This window comes from Drosophila innubila, assembly GCF_004354385.1.
Source record: "Drosophila innubila isolate TH190305 chromosome 2R unlocalized genomic scaffold, UK_Dinn_1.0 1_C_2R, whole genome shotgun sequence".
Taxonomy (NCBI): domain Eukaryota; kingdom Metazoa; phylum Arthropoda; class Insecta; order Diptera; family Drosophilidae; genus Drosophila; species Drosophila innubila.
This window is the reverse complement of record NW_022995374.1, coordinates 15555077-15573865: the sequence shown is the minus strand read 5'-3', so window position 1 is coordinate 15573865 and position 18789 is coordinate 15555077. Positions and strand designations below refer to the sequence as shown.

At 38.3% G+C, this 18789-nt stretch overlaps 8 protein-coding genes across 12 annotated transcripts; 6 read left to right on the top strand and 2 right to left on the bottom strand.

The window, feature by feature from the left end:
- The first annotated feature begins 762 nt into the window (after nucleotides 1–762).
- LOC117785132 (organic cation transporter protein) lies at nucleotides 763–5186 on the top strand. Its single transcript, XM_034623035.1, has 9 exons — nucleotides 763–1021; nucleotides 2255–2914; nucleotides 3162–3749; nucleotides 3805–3925; nucleotides 3991–4084; nucleotides 4375–4475; nucleotides 4530–4610; nucleotides 4669–4779; nucleotides 4835–5186. Exons 2-9 carry the CDS (start codon nucleotides 2370–2372, stop codon nucleotides 4934–4936), a joined length of 1743 nt encoding a protein of 580 aa, XP_034478926.1. The 5' UTR covers nucleotides 763–1021; nucleotides 2255–2369; the 3' UTR covers nucleotides 4937–5186.
- On the bottom strand, nucleotides 5101–6005 carry LOC117785133 (transmembrane protein 186). Its single transcript, XM_034623036.1, has 2 exons — nucleotides 5961–6005; nucleotides 5101–5891 (listed from the first exon to the last, which is right to left on the bottom strand). Coding segments are annotated over exons 1-2 (630 nt in total). The 5' UTR covers nucleotides 5962–6005; the 3' UTR covers nucleotides 5101–5262.
- Nucleotides 6006–6364: 359 nt separating this feature from the next.
- Nucleotides 6365–7895, top strand: LOC117783955 (aquaporin-11). Its single transcript, XM_034621533.1, has 4 exons — nucleotides 6365–6453; nucleotides 6862–7049; nucleotides 7110–7523; nucleotides 7612–7895. Exons 2-4 carry the CDS (start codon nucleotides 6872–6874, stop codon nucleotides 7809–7811), a joined length of 792 nt encoding a protein of 263 aa, XP_034477424.1. The 5' UTR covers nucleotides 6365–6453; nucleotides 6862–6871; the 3' UTR covers nucleotides 7812–7895.
- A 188-nt stretch (nucleotides 7896–8083) lies between these two features.
- LOC117785035 lies at nucleotides 8084–8744 on the top strand. The gene is made up of 4 exons (XM_034622917.1): nucleotides 8084–8148; nucleotides 8209–8300; nucleotides 8361–8496; nucleotides 8564–8744. The coding sequence occupies exons 2-4, from the start codon at nucleotides 8220–8222 to the stop codon at nucleotides 8662–8664; spliced, it is 318 nt and encodes a 105-aa protein (XP_034478808.1). The 5' UTR covers nucleotides 8084–8148; nucleotides 8209–8219; the 3' UTR covers nucleotides 8665–8744.
- Nucleotides 8745–8943: 199 nt separating this feature from the next.
- On the top strand, nucleotides 8944–10150 carry LOC117783374. 2 transcript variants are annotated; one of them, XM_034620759.1, is made up of 5 exons: nucleotides 8944–9126; nucleotides 9195–9289; nucleotides 9350–9485; nucleotides 9552–9673; nucleotides 10008–10150. In XM_034620759.1, the coding sequence occupies exons 1-4, from the start codon at nucleotides 9018–9020 to the stop codon at nucleotides 9623–9625; spliced, it is 414 nt and encodes a 137-aa protein (XP_034476650.1). In that variant the 5' UTR covers nucleotides 8944–9017; the 3' UTR covers nucleotides 9626–9673; nucleotides 10008–10150. The 2 variants fall into 2 exon arrangements, 1 of the variants encoding a protein (XP_034476650.1); XR_004617363.1 differs by having other exon boundaries at nucleotides 8945–9126; nucleotides 9552–9678.
- Nucleotides 10119–14656, bottom strand: LOC117783368 (rho-associated protein kinase 2). 3 transcript variants are annotated; one of them, XM_034620752.1, is made up of 6 exons: nucleotides 14513–14656; nucleotides 14268–14458; nucleotides 13882–14190; nucleotides 13327–13770; nucleotides 11398–13265; nucleotides 10119–11367 (listed from the first exon to the last, which is right to left on the bottom strand). In XM_034620752.1, the coding sequence occupies exons 1-6, from the start codon at nucleotides 14570–14572 to the stop codon at nucleotides 10256–10258; spliced, it is 3984 nt and encodes a 1327-aa protein (XP_034476643.1). In that variant the 5' UTR covers nucleotides 14573–14656; the 3' UTR covers nucleotides 10119–10255. The 3 variants fall into 3 exon arrangements, with proteins under 3 accessions (XP_034476643.1, XP_034476641.1, XP_034476642.1); XM_034620750.1 differs by having other exon boundaries at nucleotides 10119–13265; XM_034620751.1 differs by having other exon boundaries at nucleotides 10119–13259.
- Nucleotides 14657–14770: 114 nt separating this feature from the next.
- On the top strand, nucleotides 14771–15958 carry LOC117783372. Of its 2 annotated transcripts, XM_034620757.1 has the most exons (5): nucleotides 14771–14932; nucleotides 14990–15134; nucleotides 15185–15310; nucleotides 15365–15514; nucleotides 15574–15958. In XM_034620757.1, the coding sequence occupies exons 1-5, from the start codon at nucleotides 14805–14807 to the stop codon at nucleotides 15820–15822; spliced, it is 798 nt and encodes a 265-aa protein (XP_034476648.1). In that variant the 5' UTR covers nucleotides 14771–14804; the 3' UTR covers nucleotides 15823–15958. The 2 variants fall into 2 exon arrangements, with proteins under 2 accessions (XP_034476648.1, XP_034476649.1); XM_034620758.1 differs by lacking the exons at nucleotides 15185–15310; nucleotides 15574–15958 and having other exon boundaries at nucleotides 14990–15139; nucleotides 15365–15425.
- Nucleotides 15959–15988: 30 nt separating this feature from the next.
- LOC117783370 (origin recognition complex subunit 3) lies at nucleotides 15989–18552 on the top strand. The gene is made up of 4 exons (XM_034620755.1): nucleotides 15989–16116; nucleotides 16176–17006; nucleotides 17073–18313; nucleotides 18386–18552. The coding sequence occupies exons 1-4, from the start codon at nucleotides 16090–16092 to the stop codon at nucleotides 18480–18482; spliced, it is 2196 nt and encodes a 731-aa protein (XP_034476646.1). The 5' UTR covers nucleotides 15989–16089; the 3' UTR covers nucleotides 18483–18552.
- The last annotated feature ends 237 nt before the right edge of the window (nucleotides 18553–18789 follow it).

Here is an 18789-nt window from a genome sequence, read left to right as displayed (position 1 = left end):
TATATACGTACATATGCTTCATAATAATACTTCCAGTTCCGGGTTAAATGTACGATGCAATAAAATAACATAAGATGTGTAGATTAATTACTTACAGTGGTGTCTAAATAGTTATCAGTGATAAATCAATATGCTAGTATAGTTTGTTAATTGTTTAGTATTAATAAGTTACAAGTTTACTTTATATTCATATACTCAACTTCAAGATTTTAAGTTCTTTAACTCTAGTCGATAACTTTTTAAAATTAAAAAGTTTTGATTTTAAAATCTATGTTAGTAAATCTTAATAAATAAATGAATTACTTTCAACTATTTAATAAACAAAAATGCATATTAAGATTTTTTTTATGCAATAATGCCGCGCATGTATCGTTCGATCGTACATAATATGTGTATGTTTTATTTAATCTCTTTGTTTATTTGTTGTTGTTGTTTCGCTCACACTGTCTGCCAAATTGACAACAACAAAGGCAACAAATTTCCAAGAACTTCGTGTCGCATCGCACATAAAAACTGATCAAAAAGTATTATAAACAAATAAAAAGCGTTTACCAAAGCTTTACGCTCTTAACGTCTAAGAGCAAAAGTTGCTCTTCTTCTCAGTCTCTCTCTCTCTCTGTTGCGCTCTTCAGAGGTTTATTGATTTTTAGTATTGACAGAGCCGGCCGGCAGCGTCGTGGAGAAGAAGAAGATGACAAAAACAAAAGAAAGCTTTATTATATTCGCCGATGTTTGGCGACGCTTTTGGAAATTTCAGTGCAGCGGCGAACACAGCGGCGAGAGGTGATAAATCTGGCGAATTGTCAGCAAAACTTCCGTTAAGAGCGGCACGGCGCGAAAATTAATGCAATTTATAACAACAAACAGCTGTCAAGTGTTTTAGAAATTATTGCACCAATGTTCAAATTCAATAAATCAGTTGACTAAAATGTTAGACATTTTTGCATTGATTTGTATAAGCCATAAGTGCAACTGTTGATAAGATATGTGTATGGTTTAGCCCGGGCTTATCATCGGCCAGGTACGTAGACCTTGCTGCAGATAACCTTTCAAATATCCAAGGACAACAACGAGCTGCAAATGTTCCCAGACACTCTATGAATAACTTAGAAATGTGTAGTGAAAATGCAATTATCCGATGACGTTGTAAAAACCCCCAGCAGTAAAACCGATTGATAATTATATAGACAAAGTTCTAAGTGCAATATTACTACAACGGGAATTTCAGACTCAATCAATCATTTATGTGGCTGTGCAAAATGTAAACTTAACTGACAGACGTCAACATACTTTAATTAGCCACTGTTGCATGCAACAAATTGTGTCAATTGGCTAAAATTGCATGCGCCTTAACAGACATGCAACTTGGCTAGCACTGATCCATTCCGGATCTCCCCACAATGTAAATATACATATACATATACATACATATAATTGCTGTGGCGCCCAAGAACTTCATCAATTCGCTTAATTTACGCTCATCAATAATGCTAATAAAAAAAGGTTTAACTATTAATTCTACATAGAATTGACTGTATAGGCAACATTTATCTACAGAGCTATTTTCAGTTCAAAGCCCTTTAAGATACTCGTATTCATAGATATGATGAGGTCTACGTAATGTCACTGAGTTTTAAATTTCACGCTTAATGCTTTTAATGCATTTCAAGTTTAACCATGCGCAGTGTATTACGATTTTGTCATTAGATTTAGAATACCTGAAGATACGCTTGAATAATATTATGTTTTGAATTTGGTTTGACCTATTTACATGCAAAAGGGTCAAAAGTGCACGAGAAAGCATTTTAGTTTGAAAACATTAAAGGCAAAAATCTACAATTTATGGTTTTTAATTTTAAAATCTTACCTCAGTGCTTTAGTAAAGCAAACTGCCCATAGAAAACAATGTTTTCTCAATTAATTTCTCTATTAATTTCAACTACTTTCATTGTAATCTAGTGCACACAATAAAAACAAAAGAACATTTCAAAAATACTCAACAAGTAAAACAAGCTAAGCATTGAGCGAGAGAGAGAAAAGCTTTTACTGGATCTCCTTATCTCTTCACCAGTTCTCACATTATGCACGCCCAACAGCTTTGATTTTCAAAGTTTTCGTATATATTTAGCATGTTTCATGTTCCACAGTGTGGTATAAAAAAGTACCATGTAGTGTCAAGCTCGCAGCACAATTATCACAGCGTTTTTATTTATAAAACACTTTTGTTTGTTTATTTTGATTTGAACACGTGCAGGTAGCTAACAGTTTGTGGCAGTTAACAGATCGCAGGAGCTAACAGAACACAGGAGTCAACAGCTTTTACAAACAGGTGGAAGCGCTGCCATTTTAAAAAAAGTGTTGCTGTTAAAATGGCCACACCAGTAGCCGCCATGGATTTCGACGATATACTCAAGGAAATTGGTGAATTCGGGCGATATCAGAGAGTCAACTATCTGCTCATTTGTCTGCCCGTACTCTTTGCGGCTGCCAACAGTCTATCGTATGTGTTTACGGCGGGAATACCGAAATATCGCTGCCGCGTCGACGAGTGCGATGATGTTGAACAGCCGCAATATCAGACGGAATGGCTGGATTACGCGATGCCAGGCAAACGGGACAAACATGGTTACTTCACACCAAACGACACCTGTCTGCGCTATTCCACAAATTACAGTGCAAGCAGCTTGCAACACTGGGATCTGCAGTGGCAGCCACAGGAATGTAATGCCTCAATGTTCTTGCCACAACAATCGCAACGCTGTCAACAGTTTGTCTACGATGTTGGAGAGCACACAATTGTCCAGGATTGGCAGTTGAACTGCAAGGAGAATACCTGGAAGTTAGCCTTTGTGGGCACCACACACTTTGCCGGTCTTGTAATCGGCACCGCAATGTTTGGTTATCTAGCGGATCGGTGAGTTCTGTCAGAATTAAATGATTTATTTTATGCGAATACTTAACATACACTGCACAACAAAAATTAGATCTCGATAACAGAATGTAAGCTTAAAAATTGAAGAAAAGTAACGGACATTTTCTTTAACAACATTAAATTCAAATTAAATTGTAGCGCTAGAAATCGAAATGATCGAAATTAATAAATAAAATGCTATTAATTTTTTCTCTCTCTTTCCATTTATCTTACACTCCCTCTCCCCCAGTTTTGGTCGCAAGCATATCTTTCTCTTTTGCACTATTTTTATGGGCATCACGGGCATTGCACAGGCATTGGCTTGGGACTATATAAGTTTTCTGATCTTCGCCCTATTGAATGCTGTGGGCACATCCGGCGTTTATCCCTTGGCCTTCATAATAGGCGTAGAAATGGTTGGACCCCGAAAACGTGAACTGACATCCATTGTGCTTAACTATTTCTATGCTGTGGGTGAGGCGCTTGTGGGTCTGGCTGCCTGGTTGTTGACCAACTGGAAGCACTTGCAGTACGCACTGTCCATACCGCCACTCTTCTTTGTCGTCTACTTCTGGCTGGTGCCGGAGTCTGTCCGTTGGCTTTTGGCCCGTAATGAGCACGAAAAAGCGGGAGCCATCATAAGGAGAGCGGCGCACGTTAATCAACGCGAGCTGTCCCTGGAGCTTATGGCCAGCTTCAAGCAGCAGCATTTGGATGCCACAGAAGGCAAATTGAAGTTGCCAATAGAGCAACAACAACGTCAGATTTGGTCATCCATCAAGCAGGTTTTTGCCTCGAAATCACTTATCTGGCGTTATACCACCTTGCTATTTATTTGGTGAGCATTAATATTATTTACATTAATTAATTTATATTAATATCAATTATTTTAGGGCCGTCAATGCCATCGTTTTCTATGGACTCTCACTCAACTCGACCAATCTCAGTGGCAACAAGTATTTAAATTTTGCCCTGGTCTGTCTTATTGAAATTCCCGGCTACACTTTGGCCTGGGTACGTTCTAAATGTCATATATATATTACATATCTTAGAAACTTATTTATATCTCTCGTAAATAGTTGTGTCTACGCAAATTGGGGCGTCGTCTGGCTCTCTCCGGATCCCTGATGCTCTGTGCAGTCACCTGTGCGGCCAGCGGATATATGACATCTGGTATGAATAATATAAAAATCATATAACTGAATGTATCTGTATTATTTTAAATTTGTATTCTCCATGCATGCTTACACAGTATATACCAATAAGATCACACGTAAGATCATGAAAAATATGGTGATTAATCTGTATAAATTTCATGTAAAACTTGATTTGTATCAATTTAAGAGTGTAAATCAGGAATACATATATACACTCTTCTGTAATAACTCTTAACTTCATTTATTTCGTATTTTATGTATACGTATACTAATCTTTAATCGATTTGCTTATCTATTCTGCAATAGGTGCTAATTGGTTGATTATCACACTCTTTTTACTGGGTAAACTGGGTATTACCTCTTCGTTTGCTGTTATCTATACATACACAGCGGAAATGATGCCAACAGTAAGTATACCTTTATTCAAATTTCGCAAATTATCTCTCAAAATGCCATTTCAGGTTATACGTAGTGGCGGTGTTGGCGTCATGTCCACCTTTGCTCGTTTTGGAGCCATGCTAGCGCCCTTTGTGCCTCTCCTGGTAAGTGACAGGTAAGGTCTATTATCAGAATAACGTATAATTTGATTATTATTTACAGGGCAGCTATTATGAGCCATTGCCTCTGCTGTTATTCGGTGGAGTATCAATGATAGCTGGATTTTTATCCCTTCTCTTGCCGGAAACCTTTCACAAAAAGCTACCCGATACGGCAAGTTTAGCGAAACATAAAATAATATATACAAAATTTACAATTATATTTATAGGTGTCTGAAGCAATTGCTCTGGGCAACAAGTCGGAACGTAATCCTGTAGTTGCTAACAATTCCACATCGACAGACAGCCAACAAACTGAATCCATAATTTAATTATGTGAATTTAGAACAACTTCATCTCATTTAGTACAAAGCACTCGTAGTAACTTAGAGACTTTTTAATGCACGCAAATATTTACTTTTTTTAGTGTTTTTTTTTTTTCAATATAATTTTATGAATTTTCATCACATTTTAAAATCAAACTTAACATTAGGTAGGTTTCATTAAGAATACTCTATATTGATATTTTTATACACATTTTATATACCAAATATAAGCATCTACGGATCGTATTAAATAAAATCCCATTGACTTTTTAATGTCAATTACAATAAAATATAAAATTGTCTAAGAATATTTACAACAAATTGATAAGTATCTATTGCCCGAACAGACCCTCGAATATTAAAGGATCCGTTATGATCCCAAAACGTTGCAGCAATTTGTAACGCTGCTTTTTATCTGTGCGCAGGCAAATTGGCTGATAGAATCCTAGACGCATTGTCTTTCTCTTCAGTTCCCAGTCGGGCAGCAGGTCCTCAATGTCTACAAGGGTCTCTTTACGTCGTCCCCAGAAATCAACGTAGGCCAATTTCAACTGATCTTGCTGGTCATTGATGTAGATGAAGCCAATGACATTGGAAGCAACGACGCTACCCAATGTCAGAGTAATCAGTCCACTGACCCCAATTGCCGTACAAATTCCCAGTGCTTCTCCAGACACCTGGCCAGCCTGAACCAATCCAAAGGCCAGAGGCGTCCCAGCCGCTGTGACTGCTGCTTGATAGATTTTAAGTCGATTAAAAGCTGCTATCAATCGTATCATGGGCAACTGGTAAATTGGGCGCCAGTCCGTAAAGCCGGCATCCAGAGATAATTTCTTAGTTGTTGTTGTTGTCGGAACTGTGTCTGATTCTGTGGCAGGTGTGCTCGCATGGTGACGTTTGCTGCCAACACAATATGACAGCGGCACTTTAATGAGTCGTGGCCTGCAAAGTCGCTGAAGCACTGATAAATATTTATTCAAGGTTAATAAATTACTTAAAAAATTACTTTGTTTATGTAAACCAAACTCACTTGTTGTTTTAATGTCGCAAAATAAAACGGGTTGGCAGGCTAGGTTCGATTGCAGGCGGTTGAACAATTTTACAGAACTACCAATGTTAAAGCAAAATGTTATCGATATATACGCTGTTATATATCTCAAGCGCTGGTCACACTGTTGTGCAGCTGTAACGCTTTTTTGAAGTCAATAAAATAAAAAAACAACGGCAAACGTAATTAAAAGATCTTTAAATTCATACGACGGAAAAGTATACGATTTCTGATAATCGATAACTTACGCTCGCTCTTATATATGCCTTTTGCGTGTGTATGTGTATGTAATTTAAATGATCAACGAGCGCCAGGCATTAGTTTAATAATAGATCGACGTGATGAGCGCGACAATACCGAGAGTAAATAATTTGCTGAAGCGTTCTTCAGTCCGAGTCGACAACGACGACAGCTCGCTATTGTATTTACGGTCTTGTGCCGGTCGCTTTGGCCAGTTACAAAACAAATTTACATAGTATGTATTTTATAATAATTCAGTGCAACTTTTAGGCAACATTTTTAAATAAATAAAATTACTGCAAGCAATATTCGGATCAAATTCAAAGTCAAAACATTGATAATAATTAGCATAGCTATATTAATTCAATTGATTTAAAAATATAAAGCGTTGAATAACAAGTGAAATTAAAAAGATACCAACAAAGATTGATGTTATTTTCTTTTGTTCAACAAGCTACAAATATTTTTAGCACATTATTGGCGTGCTGCAAATTCGAAAATAGTTTTCAAAAATTGGTTTGTTTATGTGTGTGTGTGAAATGAACAAGATTACAGCATGTAAAAACAAAAACAAGCACTCGAAATAATGCATTTGTTATCTATATAAAATATTGCAATCCTTTAAGTGTTTTTTTTTTTAAAGGCTAATTAAAATGTCGCTCACATCGCTGGGAATTAGCGCCGGCTTCATGGTCGGCTGCTGTATTGCAGCCCAGATTGCTAGACGAGTGAGCCGACGACTCCTCAGTCAGGATGGTATTGTGCCGGTCCTGATGAACGAGGCGATCGCCGCCGCCGAGCTTTGTGCCTGTTGCTTTGAGCTGATCATTGGTAAGTGAAGACGAAGCTGATCTCTGAATAGATTGAAAGCCTCTTCAATAATCTGGACAGTGGCTGATAACTTTGGTGTGGCCACCTATGCCATATTTCTGTTCTTGCTGACCATCTGGTGGGGCAAGGTGTGGGGTGATGCCTCCGCTTGCCCCTACACTCACATGGAGGATGTGCTGGAGGGTCGCACCAGCTTCAAGGAGATGGCACTGCGCACCTGGGCGGAGCTAATGGGTGGCTGCTGTGTATATCGCATTGTTCAGGTCTTCTGGTGGCTTGAATTCGCCGAGACCCACAAGGGACGAGCCTTTGAGGAATGCAATGCCGATTTGCAGGTCAGCCCATATGTGGGCGCTGCCATTGAGGGCGTGGCCACGCTGCTCTGCCGACTGGCTTCGAAGACACTGAGCTTGAAGGAGCCCAAGTTTAGTAGCTACATTGATTCCTTTATCGGCACCAGCCTGGTGGTGGCAGGTAAGTACTCGCCCGTGATCAACGTGGCTTCCAATTGCTCCCATGTCCTCTCAAAAAGTTTACGCTTTTAATTATGCCCTGCTTGCAGCCTTCAACTTCTCCGGCGGCTACTTTAATCCCGTGCTGGCAACAGCTCTCAAATGGGGCTGCCGTGGCCACAGCAATCTGGAGCACATCATCGTTTACTGGATTGGCGCCTGTTTGGGTGCACTGCTCTCAGTGCCGGTCTTCAAGATTCCCATCGTAAAGCGCTTCTTGTTGGGCGAAGAAAAGGCTAAACAGGCCTAAAATCCAAATAGGCTTATAGTAGTTAAATTTTACTTGTTGTTTATTACAAAAATTATTTATTAAACTTCAAACAAAATATTTAAATATCAATAAAATATCTTTAATGAAATATTTAAAATATTTTCATCATAATTTAGCATGTTTTCTTTGCTTGCTCAAAACTTTTGTTTTTAAATTTTACAAATTAAAAGTGTTTTTTGTCAAAAAAAAATTAAATAAAAATAAAATATGTTTACAATTGATAGAATTCTGTGCTGCCTTGGTCTAAAATGGGGTATACTTTTAATCGCTATTATCGATATTGCAATATGTTGCTTTGGAATTTTCGATTCAAAAAGTAAATAATTCATTTCGTTAGAACTGTACATTTCGAATTGCTAAAGATGATCACTCACAGGACTACAGCTTATGGACATTAATCCATTAGCACTTTCTGTCTACATTGTTCACATTACGAGCTGCACTTTGATAATCATTTCTGTGTTTAAGGTACAAAGAATTAATTTCAAATTACAAATTTAAATAATTTGACACTTTTTCCATTGATAGAATTACAAATTTCTCGTCTTTTCATATCTGATAACGGTCAATATACGACTCATCTATTCTTCACTTACTTTTTTGTGGCATAATATAATGGACTCCTTTCACAGCCCACATTGCATATTAGGATATTTGATTTTTGGTAAGTCTTTTTTTATGTACAATTTATTAAGTTTTCAATTAAATCGAAATAAACACTTTCCTCACAGCGTTCAGCTTTTACTTTTGGTTCTGTGCCTATTCTTGGTACAAAGCTCTCGAAACCTCGTCAAGAATTGAGCCAAGTGCAGCAACAGCAACGTCGCCCTAACGATCCTACAACTTTTTTCAAATACAGCAAGAATTAATTTGCTAATATTTTTATTATTTAACTTTCATATAAATAAATTTTCGAACCAAAAGTCGGCAAGAATAAAAGTGAAAAAATTGGAAGTAATTTGAAAAATATTGAGCTTTCTATGTTAGTTTATGAAGCAAGCTTTGAGCATTCAGGCACTTTTCCCTATATCGAACAAAGGATTCCCATGTTATAAAATCAAGCTAGCGTTGCTCATTCAGACAGTTTATTCATCATTATTATATCAAACAAACTGTGCACTCTTAACTACTGAACAAATATTTTAAAATTTAACCAAGAAAGATATATTTCGTAATCTATTGACGATGATTACCGTGAAGAAGTTTATTGGCTTAATTGAGCTAAAATGGGGAATGCTTATCATAGCTATCATCGATATATTACTAGGAGTATTGGGATACTTTCTATCAGGAGGTATATTGTTAATTCCACTATATACAAATAAATATATTTCTCTTGCTAATGGTAAATATAATACACAGCATTGGCCAATGATGCGATTTTCAGATTTGTCATGCCACTCTGTTATTTTATTCATATTATTGGATGCATACTTATAATTGTTTCAATATTTGTGGTAAGTTTAAAAAAAGTCTTAGCCCCAATTTGGAATTTACTGATTATTCTCATTTTGTAGCAAAAATATCAGCTGGTAATAACTTATCTGATAACTGCAATCATTCGCATGGTGTTCATTATAGTCGCTATCGTAATTCAAGTTATAAATGGATACAACGACATTCCAATGTATATTGTCGAAATAATTATTTTAAGTAAATATCTTCAGACACAATTGGAGATTTTTATGTTTTAAATACATTTTTCCATCCTGCCCACAGTTCTTGGCATTTACTTTTGGATCTGCGTTTACTCTTGGTTGGTTGAGCTCGGAGGTAAATTGTGCTGCTGCTAAGCAATGGATAAATCATGACCAGATGGCTCTAGTATTTTACTGAATGCAGTTAAGTATGTTCCTCTCATATAATAAATCCCTCGTTTACTTCAAGACTTCAAAATCTAACCTTATGATGCGTTCATATTGTAAGTGTCCTGTCAGTAAAATTTTATATTAATATCTTATACACTCTTTATAAGACAATTAAAAACATTCCTGTTTCTACTCAAGGGTGATACTGAATTGTGAACTTTAAACACGATTTTACAAATTCATGACAGTCTTGAAGTAAATGATAAATTTAATAAAATTATTATACATTCACGATAATTATACATTTAAAATAACATTTTTGTATTCAATTATGAAAATTCAATTCTTATATAAATATTTTCCATAGTTCATCTACATTAACAGAAGATTCCTTGCACTCAAAAATCGCTGAACTGAGAACCGAAGTTATGCACTATCAATCCAGATATTAACAAAATTTAATAGTTCACTGTAGTAGTTAAATAAATTAAAAGTTTAATTGATATACAATTCCAATCACATTTTCTTTAAACTAAGATAAATCTAATATTTTATATGCAGCAGCAAATCCATTGCTGTATATCTGACAACTTTAAAAATACATGTTTTTATTTATTATATGTTGTTATCTGCAGCTGATGGAGCTGCCCGTCGGCGTCGTCCACGACGTGTAACACGTAGCACAACCTCGTCATTAATCCGCTCGAATTGATAGTCACTTTGGCCGAGGGAGCAGCGCTTGGTTATAATGGATGAGTTGCTTTTGACACTGTGGTTATTGTCTATGTCGCTGGCATTGAGCGTCTCATCAATGGTGACATGTTGTGGTGACGGAGTAGTTGTCTTTACCGAATCAGGTGGCGTCTGGGGCACCACTTGACTCTCTGTTTCATCGTCTAAATTAAGTTTGCGCTTTTTCAGTGGTGTCTTCTCGGCATTTTCTGGTGTTAAGCTGCACTCCTTATTTTTTATAGGCGTTGTTCTTTCGCTGGCTGAGCGTGCACCTGTTTTCTTAGCTTTGGTCTTCAATTTAGTGGGATATGGACTTACATTAGCAGGTGGCTGCTGCACTGGAGATTGCGTTAGAATTGCGATGAGATCCTGTTTGGGAGCCTTCATAGACGTGGACGTAACGGTGGCTTCATCAGGCTGCTCATCATCGTGAGATTGCTGATGTAGCTGCTCCAGTGTCAGCTCAATATTATCCATTTCAAAACTCAAACCTAAGTCCAGTGACTTTGCCATTATATCGTCTGGTATTAACAGACTCTCAACTGCCTCAACTACAGGATCGTCTTCGTTGTGATCGATCTTTGTTGAATCGGGCTGGGCATACATTACAATATTAGTCACAATCGATGGTTTTGGTAACAATGTTGTATCGACCTCAACATTCGACTCGAGTTCGCTTTCATTGATTGCTATTGCCTGCACATCTTCGGAATCTGCAGTCGGATTTTCTGGTGATATTTCTATCTCCTTATCAGATTCCATCGGTTTCAATTGGTCTTCATCACTGTTTTCTTCGGCTTTCTCAGCAGCAATTAAATAAACTTCTTTGTCTCTTTCGCTTTCTAAACCATCATCCTCATCTTTGTCACTTTGCCAGTCTACGCTTAAAGCAATATGCTCTATATCCATCATAACAGGAAGGCGAATGTCTTCAATAATTTGAACACCGTTAGGGGGAAGGACCTGACACTCGGGCGTAGCATTATTATCATCTGAAGGTGCTTCTATAACCACTAAAGTGTCATTTGCTCTTCTCATAACGTTTTCAGCTTCTGATTCAATTAGTTTTAAGCAGGATATTGATTGTTTATCGCTGTTATTGGACTCTTCCTTCGATTGTAGATTTACTTTATCAATTTCCTCAGTTTCTTTTATAACTTGAATTACATTTTTAAGCTTTGCTTCTATAATCGGTGATTTTTTTGTTTTATTCCTTGAAACCTTTTCATCATTGGATTCGATTTCATTACAGCTGGGTTTTGTCTGTTTATTTTCAGTTCCGGTTAACTGTTCATCCATTTTTTTATTATCAATTACTTTCGATTCTTCTTCAGTTGCAGTTTGTCGTAAGGTTTGATCTTCATTCTCAGTAGTTGGTTTAGTTGCCTTAATTTCAGCGAAATCATTGGAAGCGTCTTGTAAATCTTCAATTGATTTAGACTCAGCTAGATCTTCCTTAGTTAATAAATTCTGCCCTGGAATTATTTTAACTGTTTTTTTGGTATTTTCTATATTTGCAGTTGTCTTAATCTCAAGAGTATCATTGGAAACACGTTCTAGTTGAGCAATTAAAATATCTCCAGCTTGATACTTGTTAGTTTTTATTTCTAGTCCACGGTTTTGTTCATTTGCTTCAGTAGTTAGATCTTCATTTTCAGTTTCCTTAATCTCAGCAATATCATTGAGAACGTTATGTAGTTCATCAATTATTATGTCCAGACCAGGAATCTGTTTAATTGTCCTTGTAGATTCATCTTCAGTTTCAGTCACTGGTTTAGTTGGCTCATTTTCGGGGATATGATTGGAAACGCAAGTTATTAAATCCAGACCAGGAATCTGTTCAATTACTTTGATATCAGTCGCTGGCGTTTGTTCAAGCGGATGTCGTGTGCTTTCACCTTCACTCTCAGCAGCTGGTTTAGTTGCCTTAATCTCAGCGATATCATTGGGGATGTTTTCTAATTTTTCAAATGATTCTACCACTGCTTGTTTTTTCTCAATTATAAAATTTTGGTCAAGAATCTTTTCATTTACTTTTGTGGCTTCGTCTTTATTTATAGTTGTCTTCATCTCAAGAATATCATTATCTTTCGATTCAGTCCCATCTTGATAATCATCAGTAATTAAATCCAGGCCTGGAATCTTTTCAATTGCTATTGTGGTTTGATCTTCATTGTGAGTTGCCTTATATTTAGCGTACTCAGAAAATTCTATTTGATCAATTGATTTAACCTCAGATTGCTGTGAGTTATTTATTAAATCTAGACCAGGAATATGTTCAACTGTTTCTTTGGTTTCTTCTTCGTTCTCATTAGCTGGTTTAATTGATTCGCTTGGCGTTCGTTCATTCTCTTGTCGTGAGGTTTTACCATCATTGTCAAAACCTGGCTCAGTTGCTTTAATTTCAGCGTCTTCCAACTTTTCTTTTGATTCAGACCCATCTAGATATTCTTCATTTATTAAACCCAGACCAGGAATCTGCTCAGCTGCATCTGTGGATTGATCTTCACTTTTAGTAGCTGGTTTCTTTGCGTCAATCTCTTCGATATCGTTGGGAGCGTCTTCTAATTTAATATCTTTCACATTGCTCACAAAATAATTATTAACTTCTTCCTCTGTTTGTTGTTTGCTTGTTGCTTGTTTGTCGCTGGTTGCCTTGTTTCCAGCTGTGATTTGGCTTTGCGGAGTGTACAGCTCTATGGGTGTAAAAGGTTCCGCATTGGCCAACATCTTTTCCATTACTTTAGCTTTTTGTTCTGTGTCTATCTCCATGATTGGACTATTCTGCTTTGGTGTCTTACCGAAAAGTGACTCCATAGTCTTTTGTTTATTGCGCTTTTCGTTTGTCGATGATTTTGACTCATGTTCCCGAGAACTGTTGCGATGACTGAAATCGATTAAGGTAAGTTTATAATCAATATAATATATGTTCTGCGTTTGCTAACTAAGCTTACCCAGTCTTGTTGTTGTTTCTATGGCTAGAGCGGGAACGGGAGGCAGAACGTGAACGACTGCGACGACTTCTTTGGAATTCCCTTGTTTTTGCATGCCTGTTTTCCTCCATATTCCGGCTGCGACATCGCTCACGAGTGCGACTTCTACTCCGACTCCGACTGCGACGTCTGCTTCGATCACGATCTCGATCGCGATCTCTGTCGTGCACTCGTTTGGTGTCAAATGATGATGAGCTCAACTGCTTTCCACGTTTGTGGTCTGCACTCTTCTCGTGTACAATTTCCTGTGACTTTTGTTTATTATCTTTTAATTCATTATCCCGCAGCGAAGATTTTGCGTCAGAGCTGAACTTCTTGTCATGTTTATGGTCTGGTTTCTTCTCGTATACAATATTCTGTGACTTTTGTTTATTATCTTTTATTTCTTTATTCCGTTGCGAAGATTTTGCGTCAGAGCTGAACTTTTTGGCAAGTTTTTGATCTGGTTCCTTCTCGTGAATAATTTCCTGTGCTTCTTGGTTATTATCTTTTATTTCTTTTTCCATTTGCGAAGATTTGGCTTCAGAGTTAAACTGCTCGCCACGTTTGTGGTCAGTTTTTTTCTCCTGTACAGTTTCCTGTGTCTTTTTCTTATCATCTTGAAGCTCCTTATCCCACTTGTTGCTACTGTATACCACATCAGAGGCTCCCACAGTCTCCTCCAGTTTAAACCGTTTAGGTTCTTGTCGCTGAGTTTGTTTGAATGGATTAGTCACGGATGGATTGGACACGGATGAATTGGATACAGATGGATTGGAGACAGATGGATTGGACACTTGCGCAAAGTTGTTGGGTCTTTTCCGTCTAAAGCAAATATCATCCTTCCTGTAAAGATTAAAACATCAATATCTATCTGTTGGATTCTGTTCGACAAAAGAGAAGTGTGCTGTAACAGAACTTACTCCTTGCGCAGCTGTGTTATTAATGTATCCTTGCGCTTGATTTCAGCCTTTGCCGTGTCGAGCAGGTTTTGAAAATTAACTTCCATGGTTTTGATTTTCTTTTCAAGCGCTTTGATTAACGCCAGATAATTGTTAATTTCCACCTGTGCATCAGCAAATTTTGTTTCCCAGGCCTGCAGCACTTTGGATTTCTGTTGATAATTCAAGTTAGATTCTGTTGAGCATTAATACGCTGTTGCACCAACCTGCTCTTCAGATTCCTGGAAGTCGTCCAAATCATTATAAATATCGAGATCGTCGCCCATTACGTCTTATTATTGTAAACAAATACAACTTGTAAAGACATTGGTATTAAATGCGCGAAATGTGACCAGTGCTGCACAAGCTTTGTACTGCATAACATAACACACAATCACTTAGCAACACTGAATTAATGGGCAGCACTGCAATTTGAAATTCAAAACTCATTCCAAAAGTTGTCACACTAACAAAATACATTTAACATTTAAAATTCACAAACATTTTTCAACACTTGCCATGGCAGATGAAGAGGACCGTCCTTATTACTACAGACTTGAGCGCCAAAGGTTTGCATGTTTTGCATACACAGTAACAGGAGTATTTCTATTTCTGGCTATTCTACAATGGTATCTCTTTCATTTAGTGTAAGTTATTTTAATTTAATGTCATTATTTTTATTATATATATTTTCTCTTTGGCAGGGATGAAACAAATAATTATTTTACCAAAAACTATTGGATTGGAATAGTATTCTTTACGCTCAGTTTACTGCTCATTCTCTTGTTTATTTTCTTCGAAGATTTGCGATTCTTCACGCCTGTAAATTGGATAATGACCTTTCTAATAGTAAGGTAAAATTTATTATTTATTCCATTTTCATAAGTTAATTCTTGCAGTTCGAGTGTGTGGTCGTGGGAGTTACAACGCTTGTTGTACGTCATTACAAGTATCATTTCTTAGTAAGCTTTCTAATATGGGCCATTGTACTCGTAATATTTATTATATTTGGGTCCTTTTTACCGGTAATTACCTAAAAATTAGTTTTAAAAATTCCAATTAAATCTTTTTATTTAAAGCATGATTTGACGCTCGATATTGTGGTACTTGTTATAGTTGGAATCGTATCCTTAATTGGAGGCATGTACTTTCTTATGCTTTACATTGTCGCAAATGTGCCATATTCGTTTTTTGTGTATCGCGCTTTCATCGTGTTGAGCATTTTGTTGGTATGTATGCAAATGATGAGTTTAATAGTTAAAACAACGGTATTTTCTTTATTCAACAGTTCGTTATGTATCATGCACAAATAATCAATGGCGGGCGATTCGCTGAAATTCGGGATAATGATTACCTTTTGGCTGCACTTATATTATTTTTCGACTTTCTGCTTATGTACATTTTCACGTTTCAGTTGGCACCAAAATGGACCGACAAATGCGACGAGAACAAGAATAAAACAAATATTTTCGTAATTGACAAACATATGAGAAAAGGAAGCTTTACACTGGCTTTCAATGATACGCTGGATCAGTGACTTGCGCTCAAAAATATATGTTAATGTATATTTTGTAATTGGCGCCATTAATTAAATAAAATTATGTGTTGATAAAAGATGGGCAGCACTTTTTTGTGCAGCCAACTTCACGCGAGCTAGTTTTTGGCGCGCAGCAGCTGTTTTCGTTTTTTGTTATTTGTCGTTGTTGCTGCGAACAAACTTTAATTGGCACAAAGCTGACATAAACAATAATTTGAAACTCGATAAAGCCACATAAACAGTTGAGTGCTTAGTTAAGTGATAGTCATGGATCCAACCATATCCGTCTCAAAGGTAAGCGGACAAGCTTTGTATCGAAATTGAAATTTAAAAGCATTTTAAATTGTGTTTAGGGATGTTTTGTATATAAGAATGGCGCCACTCGCGCTAATAAAAAAACGCCGACTAAACGGAAACGTTCTGGCCAAAATACAGCGGCAACTAGCAGTCTGCTTGGCAAGGAAGTCACTTCACAGCCGTTCTATGTGGCCTACACAGAATGCTGGAGTCAACTACACAGTCACATTGTGGAGCTGCAGACGGAAAGCAATGCACGCACACTGCAGCAACTGGTGGAGTTTGTAACCGGAGAGGGAGCGAGTGGGGGAGCGGAAGGATGCAAAACGGAAATTTTGCCCACAGCTGCGCTGTTGACGGGAATCAATCAGCCAGATCATTTAAAGCAATTTGAGACGCTGACTCAACGCTTGCATGCGTTGCAGGCTGCTTGCGTCTGCGTCTTGCAATCTCGTGATTGTGGCACTTTGAAAGCAGCTGTCGAGTCCATGGTGTACAATTTAATGGAAGCCCAGTCGACAGCTACGACAACAACTCCATCAGATGACGAGGATGTGGAGGATGAAGGTGCTCGCGATCGCAAACGTCTGCGTCGTAGTCAGTGCACGATGAAGCAGCTGAACTCCTGGTATGCCAACAATTTCGGTGCAGCTGGCAAGCAACGTGCCCTCGTCGTAATTCTGCCCGATTTTGAGTGCTTCAATGCCAGCGTCCTGCAGGATTTTATACTTATACTCAGCGCTCAATGCGGTCGCTTGCCCTTTGTGCTGGTTCTTGGCGTGGCGACCGCCATGACAGCGGTTCACAGCACATTGCCCTACCATGTCAGCAGCAAGATCAAGCTGCGTGTGTTCCAGACCCAACCAGCGCCCACAGGACTTAACGAAGTACGTGGTACCCAATAGTAATCCTAAGATTTATTTAATAATCCTCATTATTTATCATTGTCTTAGCTGCTGGATAAAGTACTGCTCTCGCCCAAGTATGCTTTCCATTTGTCCGGCAAGGCATTCAAGTTTCTGACGCACATCTTTCTGTACTACGACTTCTCCATACATGGCTTCATCCAAGGATTTAAGTACTGCCTAATGGAACACTATTTTGCCGGCAATGCCTTTGCGCTGTGCACGAACTACAACCAGGCCTTGGGTCGCATCAAACAGTTGACACACGACGACATGGAGACCATCAGACGTCTGCCCTCGTTCCGGCCATATGTGGAGCAGATAAACGATTGTAAACGCATTATAGCCGTGCTGACCGACGATGATTACTTGAAGAAGAAGCTGCCACAGCTGTTGCGCGATTGCCTGCTCCACTTTATGCTCTTTCGCAGCTGCCTCGAGTTCTTCACGGAGCTGGTTGGCGATCTTCCACGTTGTCCGCTGGGCAAGCTGCGTCGCGAACTTTATGTGAATTGTTTAAACAAACCGATTACACAGCAGCCCGAGTATAAGGAATGTTTTCAGATGCTTAGCTTCATGTCCAAGGATGAGTTCAGTGCCAAGGTGTCCAAGGCCATTGCCAGGACTGAACAGTTTCTTAGCGAGCAGATCGCTCCACTAGAATTGGGTGAAGCCTGTGCTGAAGTAATGCACAAAGAGTTGCAGTCTCTCAAGACATTGCTCAACGATGTCGAGCTGGCTACTATGGAACAGCAACCACAAGCCAGTGATTCCACATCTTCGACAGAGGCCCGCCCTTTGGCCGATCTCAAGCAGGTTGCTTCACGGCAGCAACTGAAGGAGCAGCTGCTGCAACGCAGTAAACAGGACAAACAGCAGACAATCTCGGAGTATGCACGCGCTTTAAATAAGATTTTGACCCATATTGAGTCGCATCTGGTGCTGGCCCATCTGCGTCCGCTACAGAATGCACCTCCACTTCACGAACTCTTCGTATTTAGCGACATTTCAACGGTGCGCCGCAACATCATTGGCGCTCCTCGTGCTGCTCTCCACACGGCACTCAACAATCCTCATTTCTACATGCAGTGCAAGTGCTGTGAGTTGCAGGAGCAATCACAGCTGGTCAGCACCATGCCCGACCTATCGGTGGTCTACAAATTACATTTGGAGTGCGGACGCATGATAAACCTCTTCGATTGGCTGCAGGCATTCCGCTCCGTCCTGCGTGCTGGTGAGGAGCAGAACGAGTTGGAGCCAACCCAAGAACAGATCGATCCGCAAGTTCAGTGAGTACTAAAATCTTATTTGCTTGAAAGTATTTTCTTCATATTCTCCATTTAATTTTTCCTTAAATACAGAGCACGCTTCACCCGCGCCGTGGCCGAACTTCAGTTTCTCGGCTACATTAAAATGTCCAAACGGAAGACGGACCATGCCACACGACTGACCTGGTAGTCCATGCAAAATGTTCAATCCATCTATACTGTTAAGATCTAAATAAGTTGTATTTTGCAGTATATTTATTTAAAAAAAAATAAAACTTAAAAATTAAAAACATTTTTAGTTTTCATCGGATGGTTAAACGATGGATAATAAAAAGATTGTGCAACGAGGGAAACATTAACATTACATTGCACTTTTCAAATCTTAACTAATTTCGATGAGCAAAGTAATTTTAGTTCAATAATTATTTGTTTCTGCTTTAAAATTATATTAAATTAGAAAATTTCAATTTTTGTTACCACATCTTTTTTGCAGAAAT